The following is a 20,832-nucleotide window of genomic DNA, read 5'->3' on the forward strand; positions in this document are numbered from 1 at the left end:
AGAACGTAAAACCATGGGCACACACACACTATCATCTGAATACAGGCTCATGAAACGGATTCAATCGGCAATGTTTCAGTCGCTAGCTACCGTAGAAGATGATCATGTGAAGGAGTTCGTTCCTCTTTCTACCGCGGTAGAAAGAATTAAGTCGTTATTATCCCACGAGTATGAGGCAAAGAAAACGATTAGTACTCGCATAAGACTATTAAGAAAAATTATGTTAGATCGTGAAACGATCCAAAGTAGTAATTTTGAAGATGACTGAGATCTTTGATCAGAAATAATATTTCTGAATTTGATGGGTTAGTAATTTGTTTTTTTTACTGAAATTTAACAAATTTGTACAAATTTCTTAATTTTACAAATTATTTATTTCTGAATTAATTTATTTATTTACTGAATTAATTTATTTTTTTTTTACTAAAATCAAGAAAAATGCACAAATTACTTGATTCTGACGGGGTAGTTGGTAGTCAAAATCAAAGAAAAATGCACGAACTACTTGATTTCTGACGGGGTAGTTGGTAGTCAAAATCAGGAAAATTGAGCAATTTCGTTATATTTTAGTAAAAAAAAAATAAAAATCTCAGTAAAAATAATATTATTAATAAATAAAATTTGTTAGGAACAATTTGACAAGGTTAGAACTTTCTTGATTTTGATGGGGTAGTTGGTAGTCAAAATCAAGTAGTTCCTGCATTTTTATGTTTCTGACGGGGTAGTTGGTAGTCAAAGTCAAGTAGTTCGTGCATTTTTATGTTTCTGAGGGGGTAGTTGGTAGTCAAAATCAAGTAATTTGTACAATTTCAGTAAAAATCAGGAAAATTAATAAATATTATTTTTTTAAGTTGATCGAATTTGATTCTGATCTCTGTTACAAATGTTCTTCTAACTGTTAAAGAAATCCTCGCGTGTAAAACCCTCCTCCACATGAAGATCTACGATAAAGTCTTTACGACAAAAGTCTTACGACAGAAATCCTTAAGATTTCACATACAGATTTATTACAAGCTCTTCTTCACGTATGTCAATCAAGCGATTAAGGTGGTCTGTGAGTTTAAAATTGATTCGCGTTAACATATTATTGTGACACCGCAAATACACGGGATTAGTTGGTTCTTGCACGATTAAATTTCCAGGGGGAACTTGTGGTGTGAACGTGTACAGGATGTATCCTTGTTGAGCTTGATTTGATCTTCCGAGATCTATTTGATAGCTGCCATCGATTACGTCACAAACCAGATTGACCGCGACCGTCGGTGTTATATTAACGATCCGCGGGGATACGTGTCTTCCGCCGCCATGTGGATCATTATCATATCTGAGAACGGTTGCTGGTGGTGCTATTTTTCTCCATGCATCGAGTATTTTAGGAAAAAACTCATCAATGACATCATTGACAGATTTTCTTAATTTATCCGGATTATAATCGGGAAACTTAAACGTTACAATGTCAGCTTCGGGTATTTTGTACTTGGTTGCGAAGGATTTTTTATAATCGCTAGATGACTTAAGAACCATATCTCTAATTCTGTTATAGATAACTTCAGAAGAATTAACTATATAATTTAAAACTTCTATGTACCTAATAATATTATCGCGCGCAGATGTTGAATCAAATAAATACTCTTGAAAACTATCACGTAAATTATTTACCTGTATTTCATGGTCTAAGTTTATTGAAGCAAATATAGAATCAATATTCAAAGCAATAACACGTTCATTAAGATTATACAAAAGAGCTCTAGGATCATATACAGGTACTCCCCCCCCCCCCTCCATCCTGGTTTTACTTCTATGTAATCTAACCATTCTGAATTCATTTTAATATCATGACGAAGACTGGTCTTTGACGTAAAATCATCCCGAGTTGGTTCTGGTGGTATCGGTGTTATCGGTGGTGATATTTCAGGCCAACCTAGTACGGATCTGATTGAAGATTGATAAATATCAACGGCATAATCAGGCGAGTTTATTTCAATCGTCGAGGACAACGTCGGCTCATGAACGTTTATTGATATTTTTGATTCCTTTCCTGTTATTGATTTTATTCTACGCGCAAATTCCTCACTGATTTGTTCGATCTCATAACTGCCGGTTGGTATTCCAACAACAACCCAGTCAGGTGTTCCATCGGGTGTGTTGTTGTTAGTAAATACGAGCGAATTATTTGCTGGTGTATCATGAAATGATTTTGATCTGATATTTGGCCAGCTGTAATATACTCGTAATTGTGCTAGTGCTATTTCTTTTACTGGAATTGCAGTTGGAAAATTAACACTAAATTCAGGATTAGTTGAACTTACCGAGATCATCGTTATCTTTGACGGAGTTGTGTTGGTCACGATCTGCTGGAGTAATTCTGTCATTATTGATACTTGTATCTTTAATACCTTCATCGTATATTTTGGTCATCATTGAAAATTCGAAATCAGATATAATTCCATCACTGAGACTCGCTGATAACAACGAGGATAATTTCGAGTATGCCACCGTCGCTGTATGTAATTTTATTGTGTAATCGGATAATTTTTCGTTCGTACAAGTACATATTTTTTTTGTGATGATACTAAGCACACCTGCAATAGTTGTTGCTGCTGAAATACAAACAGTTACAGCTACTGGTGCCATCGTTGTCAACGCTGATAATATTACACCGGTTCCAGCAACAACAGCTGATACTGAATAAACAATCACATCAACGATAACCAATCGTCGTCGATATTTTTTTACTTTTACTGTATATTGATCGACTTGATCTTTTAACGCAGCCTGCCATTCACGCGCTTGATTGTATCTGTATTGTGCACCGTCCATATATATTTTTATGCAGTAACCAATTGAGGTGTTTCAGCTACAAATTCCAAACACCACCAGTAAGATGTTGCGTTTAATGTATTATCAACTGCTTCCAAAATAAATTCCTCCTCGGTTCCGCTATTTAATATAACAGATACAACCCCGGAAAACTTATCAGTTGAATGGCGCCATGGAAACGTTGTAAATATTTCAAATTTTGCAGAACTGAACACAGACAGCCTGTACACGCCAGTGACTGTTGCGGTATATTTGATAGTTTTATTTTGCTGCGACCATGTTGCAAATCCCGATGATACCGTGCATACGATGTTTGTAATATGCCCGGGAGTTATTGCAGCTGAAATTTTAATCAAATTTGTTTTGTTGACAATCTCAGGAATTCCCGCTACGACGTCTTGCTGTGTTCGTTTGATCGTGTCTAGGTTATTTTTGATATCAACGAGTTTCATGTCAATGACGTGTGGAGTACCGAGGAATTTATCTATAGATTCATCGGTTTTTTGAAAATTTCTTCGGAACCTTGAAAAACCGGTTACGTGAACATCATATTCGGCCCGTAACGTGGATAATTTATTATCTACGGTGCCATAGTTGACGTCGACGTATTTTTTTGTTGCTGCGTCTTCGTCAGATGTTGGATCTCTTAAAACTACTATTTTATTTCCGTTCATGCTGAGTTCACCTGTCATCGTGTCACCGGTGTTTCTCACGCGATTAGCAACACTTCTTTCAATTTCATTTCTAATTGTTGCTAATGATACACTTGAATCTCTGATTTTGCCGCTATCAGTAAACACGGGAATATTATCTGTAACTGCACCGAGTACTCGCCGGACTATATCATTCCATTTGATATTGCTGGTTTTTAGTTTACCATATCGATCTTGAAAAATAACAACCTCATCTGGATTAACTCCAGCAAGGTTCATAATATCAGCGAGGTCATCTTTAGTCGCATACTTTGACAGATCAACGTCGGATTTTATTTTCTTACTAGTAGAAGATCTTCCGTAAATATCAACCATTATATATGATCCAAGATCTATTTAAAACGCTTTACGCGCAACAAATCGGTTGCTTGTATAATCGTGCACGACTTTATGTGGCGGCCTGGATGATTTTGATATAGCGTCGAGTACATTAATTACTTCACGGCCGCATATTGGCGGATCTGTCATTGTTTGTGTGGGTAGCGTTGAATACCAAACTTTGGAACCTCTGGTTGTGTGGAGTGGTGCGACATACTTGATAAATTCAACAGGTGGAGCTAACCCGTACGAATCAAAATAAACAATTCCACGCGGATCAACCGCGTATGATACCCAATGAGTACCGGGTCCGGAACGTTTGTCAAGATTAATAATACCTGTTTCTAGTTTGTTTGGTTGTTTCGGTAATTGATCTCGCATAAAAACACCTCTAAAGGCAGATATTTTTAATTTTTTTGCAGCATCAAGTAAATCAAAATTTGATGCTGGAACGTCTAACGAAATGACCCTGGAAGCCTTAGGCCTCTCCCCCAACGAGATCCCGGTAATCTTAGACCGCGTCCCTTTTTTTTGTATCCTTGCCCTGTTGCTTTCTTTAGTGCCATTCCAGCGGCTGTTCCAACAGCACCTAACGCGGCCGCTTTTGCTACGGCTGGAGCAGCTGCAGCTATTAATGCCGGAATGGCCGCAAGAAGTGGAAATATACCACCCGTTTTAACCATGTCTTTGATGGCGCCGGGGGAGAGATGGAATTGAACTCCAGTTTTTGATTCTAGGGCTTTATTGAAATGTTTAATCTGATTATTTGTCAACGATAATTTGTTTGGACCACCACCAATCTGATCTCGTTTTAGTGATATTTTAGTTCCGCATTTGTTGGCGGTTTTTGTTTGAAGCTTTTTTACCTGACCAGGAGTCAGAGTAACATTAACATGACCATACGACATTTTTATATAAAATATATTTTTCTAAATAACACGATCAAAGATTTTCTACCGGTGCATCAACGACCCTCATTCGACCGGGTATATCAGGAGGAGGGTTAGTAACATGAGCTCGAAAGTGTATATCAACAACAGATTGTTTGGATAAATCAAGATGTTCTAGTGAAAAATAATAAATCGGATATAGACCTGTAAAATCTAGTTGTGATATTTGCAACCCGGTATCCACGTTTTGATCACGTCCCATGAATGACATCAAACGATGATATGCGCGCGCTACATGATTTTGATCAAAATTTAGTTGTATATCCTCGGCTGGTTCTTGATGTCCATTTATCCGTAAAGAAACTTCATTAACTCCAAGGTTATCAAATATCATATGTGAACGTTCTTGATTATTCGTTCGAGCATTATCTTGTAGTGCAATAAAAATATGTCGTGGTGCAGAAACACCCTGTTGTGATGCTATATGCCATGTAAATAAACCATTAATATTGCTTTGAGCAGCATCTGTGGTTACTGTTAACCATGATAGCAATGATTTATCGCCTTGATCCATAAAAGATAGTAATTTTTGTTCTTCAGTAATAGATGGAGTCATTACTGGCATCCACAATGAAAGTTTTGATATATTTACTTTACCTTCACCAACACCAGCACCTCGCCAGATTGCATCATTATCATCACCTTTTCTTACGAGCACAATTGTGTGTTTAGCTCCAAAGATGACCTTTCTAACATTTCTGCAAAATCCAAAGATGTGTGATAATGGAATTGCACACGAAAAATTTCTACTATCTCCCGACAGCGCTGCTCGGCGTGTTGCAAATCCTAGGTTGTAAGTCGCATTAACACTTTTTATAATATCAAACTCAGCACCTGGTCTGTCTGCGTGCTCAAAATCAACTGGTTGTGGATTAACTGCAGTATTTTGTGGTGTCCGTACTTTGGTATACTGAACATGATCAGCGTTGTTGGTAATATCCTTAGCAAACATCATTGTTGGACCAGCCGATCTTGTAAAGTCGTCAGAATATCTCGCCAGACCAATTATTGTTGTAGCAACGTCGACATCCTTCTGAATTGATTCAATATTTTTTCCATCAATCATGTATGTGGCGCTATCAAACAGTGCCATGATCCCGTTGTTGACAAAACCAACACGCAAATTAGCAGCATATGGCGTATTAGCTACAACATTCGTTACAAGTCTACCTTCTACTTCAATAAACGCCTCAGCGGGCAAGAAATATCTACTCGTATCATGAACCTGTAATTCGATTCTCCCCCGCTGATTTGGTAGTCTTGCGTCATAGGAATAAAATTGATAATCACGTACTGACTCGTACTTAAGGACAGGTGCCTCCATATCAAATGCTGGGTCTGATTCGCGCCTGAACATTTTTATTATAGTTACCATTTTTCCAAATGATGATCATCGTCGACGAAGACCACTTCCTGCTATCAAATTTGCTGTTATATTTTTTCTGCTTCTTCAGATATCGCCGCTAGTTTTTGATTTGCAGCCTGATTTATTATTTTACTTACGTCCGCGGGCATCACCTCAGTACTTGCCAGTTTCACCGGTGGTTGTTGTTTTCGTCGCAATAATCGTGCTAGTCTTTCTTTGATTGCCGAAAACGCCTTACCAGCAACATTGACAATTGCTCCAGGAGCTTTATCACGAACAATATCAATAGACTTCATCGATAATTGTTTTGCAACAGGTGATACTTTTGGAGCTATCCTCGTGAATAATCCTCGAATGACATCACCAAGTCCATTTCCGTAAATTGCTTCATAGATTGGTAATCGTGAGTTTACCGCTCTAACCTGTGTGGGTTTACGATGATTATCATGCACAATCATCTTATTTTATTTACCATTTATCTAACAACTAGTCATCAACGAGCTCATCAATAAGTTCTCGGTAAACGCCAATATCCATGATACCACCTTGAAATAGTCGCCGACAAATATCAGCTGCTTCATTGGTTATTTCTGGTGAATTATTTCCAGCACGTTTTCCTCCTATGAGAACTTCTAACCGTGATACGTCATTGATGATATTATCAGGACATAAACCAGATCCTGTTTTAGGTTCATCTTGAGGTGTTTTAAATACTGGTGGTTGCATTACCGGAGTAAGTACTTCAGTGGTGGCCGGGGGTGAACCTTCTCGAAATCCACGTGGTGAACCTGTCGGTGTAAATGTCATTTTCGGTGCAGAAATTTTACGTAAAGGTGAAGGAATTTTCTTCGAGGAGGGTGATTTAAGTGACTCTTTAGTCCTTTTAAGTTCCGACTTCAACCTTTGCTGCGGCGAAGATTGTTGTTGTTCTACTTGTTGCAGAGGTGGAGGAAGCTGATACTGGGAGGACTCTCCTTGTTCTAGTTGTTCCAGTCTCTCTCTATAAAGTCTTTTTACGTCCTCTTTAAGTCTTTCGTATTCTAGACCTCTAGCTTGTTTTTTGTTGTAATATACGCGATATATCCACTTGATGAAATTATCATCATTTATTTTTTCATAACGGGGTTTTAAAATACTAGATTTATTAGATATACTATTTAATATTGCTTTAGGTAATCTCTCTCTTTCAGTTTTTCTAATTTCCTCAACAACTCCTTCGTTAAATTTTGCAATTAATTCTACGTTTTCTCCTCCTGATTTGGATTTAGATGCAAGTTTTTTTCTCACATCGGCGACTTCGGTACGAAGTTCTTCAATACCTTCAAGTATTTCCTCATCAACAGGTGGAGGCTGAGCCGCGGCTATGCCAGTTGGAAGGTCTCGTAAAATCTTCTTTGTCTGTTTGGTTCTTCTTGCTATTTTTTCTGATACCGGAAGAAGATCTTCTTTGATGACAGTTGCAACTTTCTCAGTAGCTGCAGTGACGGGTTTAAATAGTTTTTTAGTGTCTTCTTCATACTCAACTTTTGCTTCTTGCTGCGCTTGTAGATTTTTTCTAAATGAGTCTTTGACAGGAAGAAATTTTTTAATTGCTTCTAATCGTTCTCGTGCTGTTCTTGCAGTATGAGATTCTGGATGTACCATTTTTATTATAACATAATAATTTAATTAATATCAGCAGAAGAGGAATACAGAAGTTTGATGAACTATTACATAAAAAGAAAAAACATAAATCCAAAAGTAGAAAAACCACCATCAGAACTTGAATATTACTTGAAACATAGAACAAATAAAGATGAAACAAATAAAGATGAAACAGATGAAGATTCCCATGATTCAGATGATGATTCCCAATATTGATAGCAGCAGAGAGGGGCGTCTACGGTTCTGTTTGGGACAAACAATAATCGTAGACGTGGTAATTGACCTCTATGAGTGGTCACTATTTTTTTTTGGTAAAACACAAGGGTGACCATTCCCTTAAGTGGTCTGTTCACCCTCTCTGCTGCTACAGAACACTTATTAATTTGGCCGTCAGTTCGATGTACCATTGAGTGCCTGTCGATCTGAGTGTAGAGCCAAGATGAGTGGGATTAGACCCAACACGCACTCTGTTTTCAGTTGCTATGATATTGTGACTAGGGGGATTGGACCCAACCTAGGGTCGCTTTGCTGCTTGTTTGGGCGTGCACCCTCTGTTCGTGGTAAAGGAGGTCAGGCTGAGGTTCGGAGGTGGGCCTATGACACAGGTCGTTAGTGCTTTAGACATCAGGGTATCCATGGTCTAAATTTCGTCTTTGAATTTTGAATAAACAACTCTGTGCTGTTGTTGTTAGAGAGCTGGTTAGAGTAATAGTTCTTAGAGTCTAGGTTGACAGCTATGGTTGTGAAGTTGGCACTTGATGTGGAGGGCCCTGCTGGTATTGTTTTGTTTTTTTTTTTGTCCACTTTTTGCTGATAAAAGCGTAGTGGTTATTGTTAATTGTTTATTTGGGGTCTTAATTGCTAATTCGGTTTAGTTTGCAGCCTTGTGCTGCCGGACCTGATAGTGTTTGGGTTTTGAGACTGCCTTATATAATCTTGTCTTGGGTGCTATCTTGTGTTGTGGGTGGCCCTGGTGGTGTATTTTAGACCAGCTTATACATATTAATTTGGGGTGTTGCGGGTATGACGATTATTTTGATGGAGCTGTCACCTAGGTGGTGGTGTTAGTTATTCGGTTGAGTTACGATTGTTGTTAGCTGGATGTTGTTAGAGAGTGTTCCTGAACAAAACGAAACCTTGCTTTATATAGTTCCAATAGGCATAATATTATTTTATTCGTTTCGTTAAAGAATAATATTTCAACTTGACCCAATTTCGGTATCCCCGGCTTTCATCGCTTTCCAGTCAACTGAAATGTAGGCCAACGAAACTTGAAAACAGGTCCATTTCTTTTACGAGAATTTGAATTTATTGGACAAAATACACCAGAGCAAGTAAAGTCTGACTAAAACATTTGTGACTACTTTGTAGGAAAGCACCGTTATTTCAGTTGCCAGCTGAATGAGATATTCCTAAACTCACCCATGTCTCACAATGTGCGCATGAGCAGTGAATGTAACTAAATAAATAAAACTTTAAAAATTCAACACAAGAATACAAGATGGTTTACACAAAACTTACACTTTCTTGTTCCTTTTCTTGCTATCATCTTACGAGTCATGTTTTGGATATTTCAAAAAACTAGTTTGTTCTTGATGTAATTCTGTGTTTTTGCAGGTGCGTTCGATTAGAAATCTGGATTCTGATGTTACTACTCCGTCTGAAATCGAACGCAGCCCTTCAACGAAAAGGAAGGAAGAGGTCAGAAGGCATTTCTAATGTTTTGACTTGACTTAAATTCTAAGTGTAATGCCTAAGTAAATGCTTGTTGCATTTGAAAATTAAAGAATATTAATACTGGGGTAAAATAACATGTGTTTAAAAAATGGTAACTCACATTTCTCGATTCAAAAAAGGCTGTAGTCGAACGGGTTTTTCCAGGTATGCGAAGCTGCATTTAACGAAAACAAAATCCCGATTTTGCGAGAGATAATAGCATAGTTCTGTGTTACGGGTTAAATTAAACAAATATTATGCTGTTTATTTTACATACCAGTTGAAAAGAAAAGCATTTTCAACGCAGCTCATTCACCATTGTGCAAAAATAGCATTACAGAAATACAGTGAAGTGAGACACCGCAACTATTACAACAAAAAGTATTCTCTCTACTTTGGGATAGATGGTCGCTCATAACAGTTTTGTGCAAAGGACCAGTTCGAAATTCAACATATTACGAAGTAAAATGCACGCAATTACTTTACATACACTGTAATTTTATTGGTGGTTCTTCTTAAAATATTGCATATATTAATCGGGAAATAATTTTATATAGAAATATACACTATCACAAAGCATTCGCATTATATTTGAAGATCACACATACATATATTTGCACATGAATTGTACAGTTAAATAAGGTAATATTTATGCATAAGTTGACTTCATTTTTTTATGACATTAATTCATTCCTCTATTATTGATAATTTCGGCATGACATCATCCCTGTCATTTAACCATTAAAATACAGCTGACTCATTAGAGTAGGTGATTGACTCAGTTTTTATCTTTTTAGACCTTTGTCTTTGGTAGCAAAAAGAATTCTTCTAGTCTGCTTTTTTTGGTAAAACCTAAATACTTATAACCAATAACATGTTGACACGTATTCCCAAGCATTTCCAAGATTCTTTTTAGAAATTTTATGATGACAAAATTAGACACTTGTAAGGCAAGATGAAGGATAAAACCTGAGTAAGCCAAACGTTTCCCCTATAGGAACAGGGCATCAAACCTGACTTAATTAACCAATGACATAAATGCATTAACTTTGTAAACAAAGGGTGTAACTGGCTGCATAAGGTGAACTGAGGATGGCTTGGTGTGTGTAACATAACAAAGAAACAAAGCAACCAATACAACCCTTAAACAGTGCCAATCAACTCTGTAAAATGATTATTACTTATTAGTATTATTGGCTATATCTCATTTATTCCAGGTGTTATGGATTAACCCAAAGACAAACGATGTGCATCGACCACTACATTAAATCCCTTACAAAAGATTTGTCATTGTGACAGAAACAACTGGTTACGGCCATGATTTTTTTTCATACTCAGTCGGTATTCACATGATAACGTATGCAATACAGCGACAATGAGTGCCATGTATTTTAATCTAGTGTAAAGAGTATAATAAGTGACACCACCAGCATGACCTGTAAAATATAGGAAACTGGTAGCCAGCAGCATTTTTTTTCTTGGTTACAATGATATTTACTTTATAAGTGGTCTGGTTACAAAAAGATTAATAAAGGTCAGTGGTATTTGCCTCCGTTTTTGCAATATGGTTATTAATATGAGAGTTATTTACAACAATCTGCACTTTGCCTGCTGCCACTACTGGGGACTAAAAGTCAGTTGGGTTAAGGTCTTTTTGTGATGTGGACATTCCTATCAGTGTTGAAATTCATATTTTGCCCAAAAATCATGGGAGCTGGTTGCATTTTGCATTGCTCACAACACTGTTTGTATATCTGAAAATTAAGTGTTTGTAAATGACGGGTGATCACTTATAGTAGAGGTCTCTCAAAACAGGTTTTATTGTAATACAATTACTAACACTGGAAAAAAATCATAAAAATAGGGCCCATACAGTAAAATGTTTTTGTAAATATATATTGTTTGAATATGTTGATGCTTTTATTAGATTTATCTGAATTTATCTTTGTACCATATATAGGTTTTTAATCTAACAGTACTAGGTAAGTCATGTACTAAACAATAAAATAATCTAGTGTCATGTGTCTATATTCTGTGAATCTCATATTATAATAATAACTAATGTATGCAAAAATAGAAATAACTATTAAAATAAAGCAGGTATGTGTGTATTCCATTGTTTATCTTTTAGGTATATTTCACAAGGTCTGAGTCTGCCAGGCATTCAATCCTATTCCAGTTCAGTTATTTTCGCCATTGTTATTTCATGCTTTTTTTAATATGCATACAAAAACAAAGTTATTTTTCTGGGCCAGGGGCCAGGCATGTCTTTTTGTTTTGTCAATAGAAGGAAAAATATCTTGATTTGAATTACAGAAAAATAATGCCATATTATATCCATTATATTATTTAAAGAAAACAAATTATATTCTGATAAAGGGAAATAAAAATATCTCAGCTCAAAAAGAAAATTGCACCCCTCATGCAATATCATAAAAATTAAATGACCAGAACTTTATAGTAGATGAAATTGCTGTGTGTTAATTATTGTATAAATTGTAAATTAAAAACTGTGACTAAAGTGGGATCATTCAGCATTTATAAATGACACCTGTGAAACACGTTATGCTGACATTAGAGAGAATAGGAATTCTTGAAACTGAAGCCTGCAATTTACTCAGCCTCACTATTGATATAATAAGCAGGGAAACTTTGAGTGGGATGCATACACATGGGAATATATATATATATATATATATATATATATATATATATATATATATATATATATATATATCAGATAGGGCCAGTGAATACATATATAGACCATGCTTACTGAAGAAATGAGAAAATATTAAATAAAAGAGAATGATGTAACAAAATGCTGTCCTGAAAATCTTGGTATATTTCAAGTCTTACAAAGGAATACTTTAAAATACTCCTGTAAATAAATAATAAATAAATTTTCCAACATTCAGATTTGGACTGACTATTTTCTTAACATTTAGTTTGGCCAATTTATTATCATACATAACAGGTGTGATTAAAGGATCATAAATATAATTCTATTTGTAATATTGAAAATTTGCTTCCGTTATATGTAACTGTTTTGTAAAAAAGTAAAACGTTTTTTGGATTATTTTGTCATGACAAATAAAAACATGCTGCTATCATCATTAAATTTGTAAAAAGATTACTTGGAAATTTCCGTACATTTTGTACTAACAGAAACTTTCAAAGTACTGGTACAGTGAAAAACTAGTATGTACCAACAAAAAATACTGTTGTCACTGGCATGTGGGTAACACCATGTACCTCTATTGCCTGTTAACACAGTTGTGTCTGCTATCAATCTGCAAGTATTTCCATCTGTAATTCAATCTGTCATCACCTCTTAGCATGCACTGTTTGTTAATTTGTTCATGTTTCCATCCATAATGAAGCTTGTTATTGCATCTCAACCCACACTGTCTGGAGGATTTTAGTGAAATGTCATAAGCTTGAAACTTGGTGTAGATCAGCAATAAGTGCTTGCTTATCTGTTTTCCTCTGGCCCATTTTGAAGGACATTTCCTAAATGTTAAAAACATGGGTATTTTGAGAATTCAGCACATTGTATCTTCTCACACATTGCTTGGGTGATTAATGAAACTTTGTAGGCTAGATGTGAGCCTGGTGCAGATCTGGAATAAGGTTTTGTTCTTTTCCTTGGGTCCTTTCTTGTGGACATTCCTTTAAAAGGAAAAATTCGGAATGGGGTATTAGTAGGATTTAGTTTATATGAACTTGAAAATGGTACAGCTCGGACATCCAGTATTGCTGTCTCAGATGGGTTTTAAAAGAAAAATCTCTTGATAATCTTTTTACTTGGTACACATAAATGAATGGTCCTATCAGATAAAAGAAATATTTTTAGCACTCACTAGTTAAGGAAGAATTGTCTTGAATTCCTGGAAATTAATTTCAGTCAGGAGAGTTGTCAGTCACTTTGAATGACTCTTGTCTTTCTTGACCTGGCTTTTGAGGATATTTCTTGATAACTTGTCCAAAAAAAAGGAGTATTGTGAGAATTCATCTCAGTATTTCTTATTCTCCCATGCTGCTTAGAGAATTGTTTTTAAAACTTTGTAGGCTATGTACATAGTGTTGATGTTTGATAGGTTTACTGTTTGCTTGCCCATTTTGATGACATTTCTTGAAAAGTTGTAAATAAAGCACAATTTTGAGAATTCATTTTGTTAAATTTACAGTATACTGGGCATTCATAGATGTAAAAAACATTGTTCTTTCATTGCTCCAAAGGTCTGAAGAGAGGGGCGTGAATTTTTCTTTTCATGCAAGATAATTGTGATCAAAAGAATGGGCTTGAAGAACAGTGATTTACATCTCTTTGATTTCAGGTACATCAAGTATATTATTTATAGATATTTTCACATACCATTCATGTCTGCCATTATCTTCCTCGAAGTCATGTCAAAGGAAAATGTAATTTTGTAACAGTATCATTGTCTGGAGTTCAACTTTTGAACCACTGGAGATATTTTACTGAAGCTCTAGCTAGTCAGATATCTTTTAATGATAGTGTGTCACATGACCTCACCACAGACATGCCTCATTGTTTGGGATCAAGCAAGGAAAACATAACTCTGGACTAAATCAGTGAAAAGGTGGCTAAACACACAATAGGCCAATGTTGGCCACTCATTTTCATGTCAATTATATTTATGATTAATGGGTGGGATGTCAGTAGCTTCCAAAAATATAATGCAGTATGAGTCATTCCTTGTTGCCCAATTTCTAGATTCAGAATAGTCTTTCCCCCAAATGAAGGAGCAGTCGTTATGCACAGTACTTTCACTTATCTAGATCTCAAATTTCAAGCTTAAACTGTGTAGGATGAATATTATACACTTGCATAAATCAATATGTATGTACATATAGACAAACTACTTTATTTTTCAGACATTCTTATGACATGCCTTGAGAAATGCCTGACAGAAATATTGCATTTGAAACTAACATTTCTTTCAATTGCTGAATTACATGATTGCCAAGTTGCCTGCTAAGTCATAATATCCTGTATTCTATTATTTTTTTCAATACCTTCTTTTCAGAATATGTTTCGTAATTGCCAGATTAATTAAATGCCAGTAGTTTTCAGTTCTTTTAACCTGACATATGAACTTAGATAATACTTGAGGGTCCTGAGTGGCCAAGTGGTCTAAAGCCTGTTCCGGATTACTGCCATCTTACCTCTGTATGTGTTTGTTCGAGTCTCATGTTCGGCTAATGTGGGTATGTGAGAAAGCTTGCCTGTAGCTTCGCTGTGGGTTGGTGTTTCTTCGCGGTGTTTTTCAGGGTTCTTCCTCCACTAGCTATACTGGCCACCATGTATAGCCTATCTTGTGCTGGAAAATGGCGTTAAAGCCTACAACAACAACAACTACATATACATGTAGGTCAGATCCAGTTGCAAACTGCACAGACCCAGATCTGCCATTGCATAATGTACTAGCAGATATATCACTTTGGAGCTTGTTTGGAGTAATCAGTAGAAAAAACAACATAGACCCAGACCTACTTGTGTATTGTGTCATGGCAGGTGAGGATCTCTGTTTTTTTTTGGTGCAGTTGGATGACATTTATGTGTGAGTATATGATAGAAAACTGTATGGGAATATCCATATTTTCCATGGATAACTGAGCACTCCAGAAAATTACAAGAACCATGGTCATGATTAAAAAAAGAAAAAGGAAAATATTTCCAGCACCCCTTTCTGAGGGGTAAGTTTGCAGGTGCAAACAATTATAAGGCAGATTGTGAAAGTTTAAATCACATAGTTTTTCTTATCCACAGAAGTGGGAATTTAGGTGAAATAGATAAGGATATAGTTAGCGTAAAATTACCTTTGGAGTGAAATTGTGTTTGAGGTTATCTTAATAAGATAATCCCACTGTTAATCTGAGAGGAGTGGCATATAATGCTGTAGTTTATTTGTTAGATCATGAGGGAACACAAAATAACTTTTTATTTATTTCTGTCAGTATTTCCTTTTTTTCTAATATTTTATAAATTTTTATTTTTTAGAGAATGATTTACCAGTTCTTCTGCTATGTTGAAGAAAGGCATGGCGTTCACAGATGATGATGATGATGATGACTTTGTTGTGACACCAAGAACCAAGCACAGATTTAATCTAAATGGAACTCCAAATATAAAAAACAGTTCATGCTCTCCCTCATCAGGAAGATTATTAGGAAATACACAGAGGACCCCCTCATTGTCTAGTTTACAGACTTTGGGTCCATATAGTCTTTCAAAAGGAGGAAATGGCAATGGAAAAGTTTATCGTATGGTCCAGAATATCCAGTTTAGCATGACAGCACAGGCAAATAGGAGTCAGGGCCATAGAACATCTAATGGTATTATTATATGCGCATTTTTTTTCCCGTTAACTTTACATTATCAGAATCGTTCAGTATTTTTCGATATTGCACACCTTCCTATTGCACCCACGCACAGGACACGTGTGCCCAATAGTGTATTAGGAACTACTTTGTAAACAAATCATGTACATTCACATAGTAGACGCAGTATGTTTTGGTTGATTAAATTTGTTTCTGAATTAACTAATTTAAAGCAGATGTTTCGTGGACTGCAGCATACCAACTGTTTTGCTACATTCCACATTAAATTTTTGATACATTGTTTCAGATTTTGTGATAGGCATCAGATTTCATAAAATTGCCTGGTACCTACAAATAACATGCAAGCTATAAAGGCATAAACTGTCTCCTTTAGCTGGTAATAAGAATGGCAAAAAAAATATTCTTACAGTTTTACGTCCAGAATTTCCTCAGAATGCTCATTCTTAGTTCTGCAAATCCGAATTAAATGAGCCATGTCATGAGTTCTCAAGCTTGATTACACATTTCGAAATTGTACTGTAATTTCGACTATATTCCAAGTGCAATTACATCTTCCTTACTGTACTCAAAATGAAATAAACATTAAATTCAATAGCGTCATTTTGATAATTGCAATTGAAACACTTCATATTTTTCCCACATAATGATTTCAAATAGTCAGTGACAGAACAAGCACACTTGCAGATGTAAACACACATCTCCCGCGCCACTTCAATCCGATGTATTTCATGTATTATTTGCACTGATGAAAACTGCAAAATCACAAACTTTCGTCGAATTGAAACAAAATACAAAAATATATTCATTCCAAATCAAATGGAAAAGTTGTAAAGTGCATTCATTCACAATATGACTGCAAATTTCAATTTTAACTAGACACGCCATTTTCTTTTGAAAATTATGTTGAGCGCGAGACTTAAGTTCAAATTTATTTGGGCAGAGTTATGTGTGCATTAATAATGATAAATCTGCGCTTGTGTATTTAGTTTAGAATATGGCATTCATTCATTTACATTGTTTCTTGTAGTGTATTTTGTTTATATAAGTAATCCTTAGGCAGAATAAGAAAATGAGCATATAATAAAAAGGTTACTGCATTTGTATGGGAAAATATGAACTCGTTTTGTCGGATGGATATACTGCACTCCCAAGGTCATGCTGTATTCCAGCCAAAAAACTCGTTGAAATGCAGTAACCTATAAATACTGTATGTACTTGATCATGAGTCCAACTGCAAACTGCACAGACCCAGATCTGCCATCTCATAATGCACCAACAGATCTGGATCTGTGCAGTTTGTTAGGAAAAATAAGTAGGACAAATGTCATAAACCCTGATCTGCATTCATATTATGATACGGCAGATCAGGATCTTTGTTGTTTTCAGTTTGACTTGACTTGAGTAAATATGGTAGATATTTAATAACTTTCTTACTTTCATTTTTGCCCATTCATATGACTTTCAATGAGTCTAGTCTCAGGGCTTGAAAAATCCTTTTGGCTACTTCTTTTGGTGATATGCAACTGGATAAGGACGTGACTGTGCTATATCAACAGCAGAAAACCTGACACTTTATCTCTTATATTTTGCAATTTAAGACTTTTTTCAAGTCAAAAGTCCTAAAATATTATTTTGTTCCACCAGTCATCTTTTTTATGTTTTGCCTTGGAAAAAGCAACTTTATATGCAACTTCTTTTAATTTCAAAATGTTGGAAAGTAACATCACTGAAAATGGTCTTAAAGAGTGCACATAAGAAAAATGGAGAAGGTATTGCACTGGAGGTTTTGGTTTGTATACTTTTCCTCAAATAAAAAAATGGAAAATGTTACAGGAAACATTAGAAGCCTGCAGCGAATGAGCAGTATCCCTGCATCCTTCTCAGTTATCGATATGTTTCCTTCCCCGATTGCATGTGTATGCAGATGTATTCCTAATTCCCAAAGTTCCACAACCGCAGGATTGATCTGAAATCCCAAACTGTTGTGCATATCTACAAACTATCCCCAGTCATTTCCCAACTGCTCTAGTGGCCTAGTGTTTAGAGCATCCACCTCAAGATACGGGAGGTCGCAGATTTAAATCACAGCTGAGTCCTACCAAAGACTTATAAAAATTGTGCTAACAGCTGCCTCACTAGGTGCTTACCATTAAAAGGTTAGTGTTACGACTGGTTGGCCTGGTGTGAGGATAATGTGACTGGGTGGAATATGATGCTACATGTTTGCAGCATGATGCCACAGGTTTAAACATCTTCAAACAGGCCACACTGCAGACATCATAGTGATATGACTGAAAAATTGTTAAAGGTATGATAAAAATTCATTATCATACACACCCAGTCATATCCTAGTGTTTAGGAGTCTGTTGCAGATGGTACTGGAGGAGCTGTGCAACATTACTCATGCATCAACATATGCACTTACCAATGCATGCACATGCATCTAAACAAGGATAATTACATAATAAAATGGACTACTGACATTTGAAGGCTCTAATTAGGACTTGTATTCTCATATCTGCTTCAAAAAGAGACAAATGCAAGGTGTACATTTATAACCTCAAATTAGATGTGATGCTTGCATCTAAGTCATAGAGTTCAGGCAAGTTGAAAATGCATTCAGTCTGTGGATTGAAATTGAATGGTTAACAACTTTGAATAAATACAATATGACAGGGTCACTTAAAACATTGCTAATTAATTGTATCAGATTTTTTCTTCGTAGTATTTGATTAGCTCATAATTGTATCACTTAGCTCATTGCACAGTCAAGCAGTAATAGAATTGGTGCACGAAACAGTTGTCAATGACCACTTACCTTAATATCACAAGAAGTGATTGAATAAATGAAGAACAGTAGATTTAAGCATTCAGTATGCGGGGGGGGGGGGGGGGGTCAAGAACAGTCATTTAAACATAGATAAAGTCAATAAAGCATGAAAATTAGCACTTGCCTGACTTGTTCTTAAATCAGATAAATGTACTTGTCCCAGGCTAGTGCCTTTGAAAATTTTACTTGTCAGATTTCAAATATTGAATAGCTTGGGAGGTTGGGTAATGGGATTTGATCACCTATTAACAAATCCATATGCAGAATATGTGACATCATAATATATTCAGGTAATACTTGCTACATTCCCAACACACCAACATAGACATTTACATACCAAGATGTACAGACACGGTACTATATGTACTCGCTTATAAGTCGAGTCCAGTTGCAGACTGTACAGACCTAGATTTGCCATTGCATAATGCACCTGCATAACAAGGTCATTGCAGTATGTTTGGAGAATTCAGTAGAACAAAGACCCTGATCATCAGATGCATTATGCTGTAGCTGATCAGGATCTTTGGTGTTTGCTGTTTCACTCAACTGTTAAGTGAGTACATAGGATAATCTGTATCATGTTATGTATGTTGTCATGACTCCTATAACACAATATGTATTGCTTGCTAACTTGATAATACATTTTGTGGTATGTATTGTATTAGCAACCAAAAATTGACTACGCTGGTGACCTAGTAGTTGGATCATCTGCCTTGGATGCGGGAGATCGCGAGTTCGACCCCCTGCTCCCCCCCCCCCCCCCCGATTCATACCAAAGGCTGATAAAATAGGCATTTACAGACGCCTTGCTGGGTGCTTAGCATTATGAGGTTAGTGTTTGGACTGGTCAGCCTGGTGTCAGGATAATGATACTGGATGGATCATCATGCTACAGGTCTGTGGCATCATGCCCCAGTGCTAGATATCACTATAAATTGCCACACTGCAAACATCATAGTGATATGACTGAAGTTTTTCAAAATCTATGTTAAAAATCCAAATCTCAGACACACTCATGCAGGTACACACACACACACACATGTATTGTGGCTAGAAATGGTATGATCAGGACTAGCGACAAGCAGAAAAGTTGCCATCATATCCAGGGCTGAGCAAATCCCATAGCCCGACATCCCGGACTAGTCATTTTTGAAGTCGGACAAGTAAAATTTTCCAAGTCCGGGACAAGTGCTTTTTAAAAAAGTCGGGCTAGTCCTTATTTTCGTGCTTTAGTCACTATATCTACCTTTATTTGGCCAATCATACCCTCCGGGTGTACTGAAGACTTGATTCTACCCCTCTTCATGTGTACATTTACATCATGTTACTGCTTGACTGCATATTGGGCTAAGTGACCAAATTATCGGCAAATCAATTGTCAAACAAAAGAAAGCCAGTATGATAAATTAGCAGTGTTGTAAGCGGTTTTGTTACAATGAGTTTACTCAATCTAGATCATAACGAGCGGCTCACTATGATTTTAATCCAGCGAGTCAGTGTAATGAAATTAATGAAATATACTTTACCGACATCAGTGTTGGTTTCCTTTATGAACTGATTAAATGACAGTAATGATTCTTTAATTTATAATTGATTATACAGACAATTAACTTCCACGTGCGATATTGTGTTTGAAGCGAAACAATTACGCTACTTAATGAGCTGTTTTAGTTCGTATTTAAAAGAGAAAATTGATGTTATGACCACTTTATAAGCTGATAGTTACCCTGTGGATAAAATGAGTTTGCTAAATTATTTTCGCAAGGAAGGTAATAACGGCAATTTGGAGAAGGTAAATTTGTTTGAAAATGGAGGGATAAAACGTAAGACGGGTACTGAGTGTGCGGTAGCTATTTCTGAATGTGGAGGAGGATTTAGTTCAATGAACTTAATCAAGACTTCTTTAAGGAATTCCTTAAACCAAAAGAGTTTACAAATGCTAATGAACGTTTCTGCAAATGGACCAGAGTTTGAGGACTTTAACCCAGACACAGCTATCAACTGCTGGCTTAGTGCTGGTGCAGGTGGCAGACATATACATGGACATATTTTCAAATCCATCAGCTAAAACATATATACATGAACCTGAAGAAGCCAAATGTATAA

General features: G+C 36.2%; 2 protein-coding genes across 3 annotated transcripts in view; one reads left to right on the forward strand and one right to left on the reverse strand.

Moving 5' to 3' along the window:
• The window catches only part of LOC149786613 (large ribosomal subunit protein bL21m-like), an 82,537-nt gene extending 73,074 nt beyond the window's left edge, over positions 1 to 9,463 (reverse strand). The window contains exon 1 of the mRNA XM_089977126.1: positions 9,333 to 9,463. Within this exon, the coding sequence (XP_089833252.1) occupies positions 9,333 to 9,372 (40 nt within the window). The 5' untranslated portion in view covers positions 9,373 to 9,463. The remainder of the gene's footprint in view (positions 1 to 9,332) is intronic.
• The window catches only part of LOC149786614 (uncharacterized), a 109,105-nt gene continuing 97,333 nt past the window's right edge, over positions 9,061 to 20,832 (forward strand). For both annotated transcript variants that reach the window (XM_089977123.1, XM_089977124.1), the window contains exons 1-3: positions 9,061 to 9,092; positions 9,429 to 9,512; positions 15,556 to 15,890. In XM_089977123.1, coding sequence (XP_089833249.1) covers positions 15,581 to 15,890 — 310 coding nt within the window. In that variant the 5' untranslated portion in view covers positions 9,061 to 9,092; positions 9,429 to 9,512; positions 15,556 to 15,580. The remainder of the gene's footprint in view (positions 9,093 to 9,428; positions 9,513 to 15,555; positions 15,891 to 20,832) is intronic.

Source organism: Sinohyriopsis cumingii, chromosome 12 (assembly GCF_028554795.1).
Source record: "Sinohyriopsis cumingii isolate HCF-2022 chromosome 12, ASM2855479v2, whole genome shotgun sequence".
NCBI lineage: Eukaryota > Metazoa > Mollusca > Bivalvia > Unionida > Unionidae > Sinohyriopsis > Sinohyriopsis cumingii.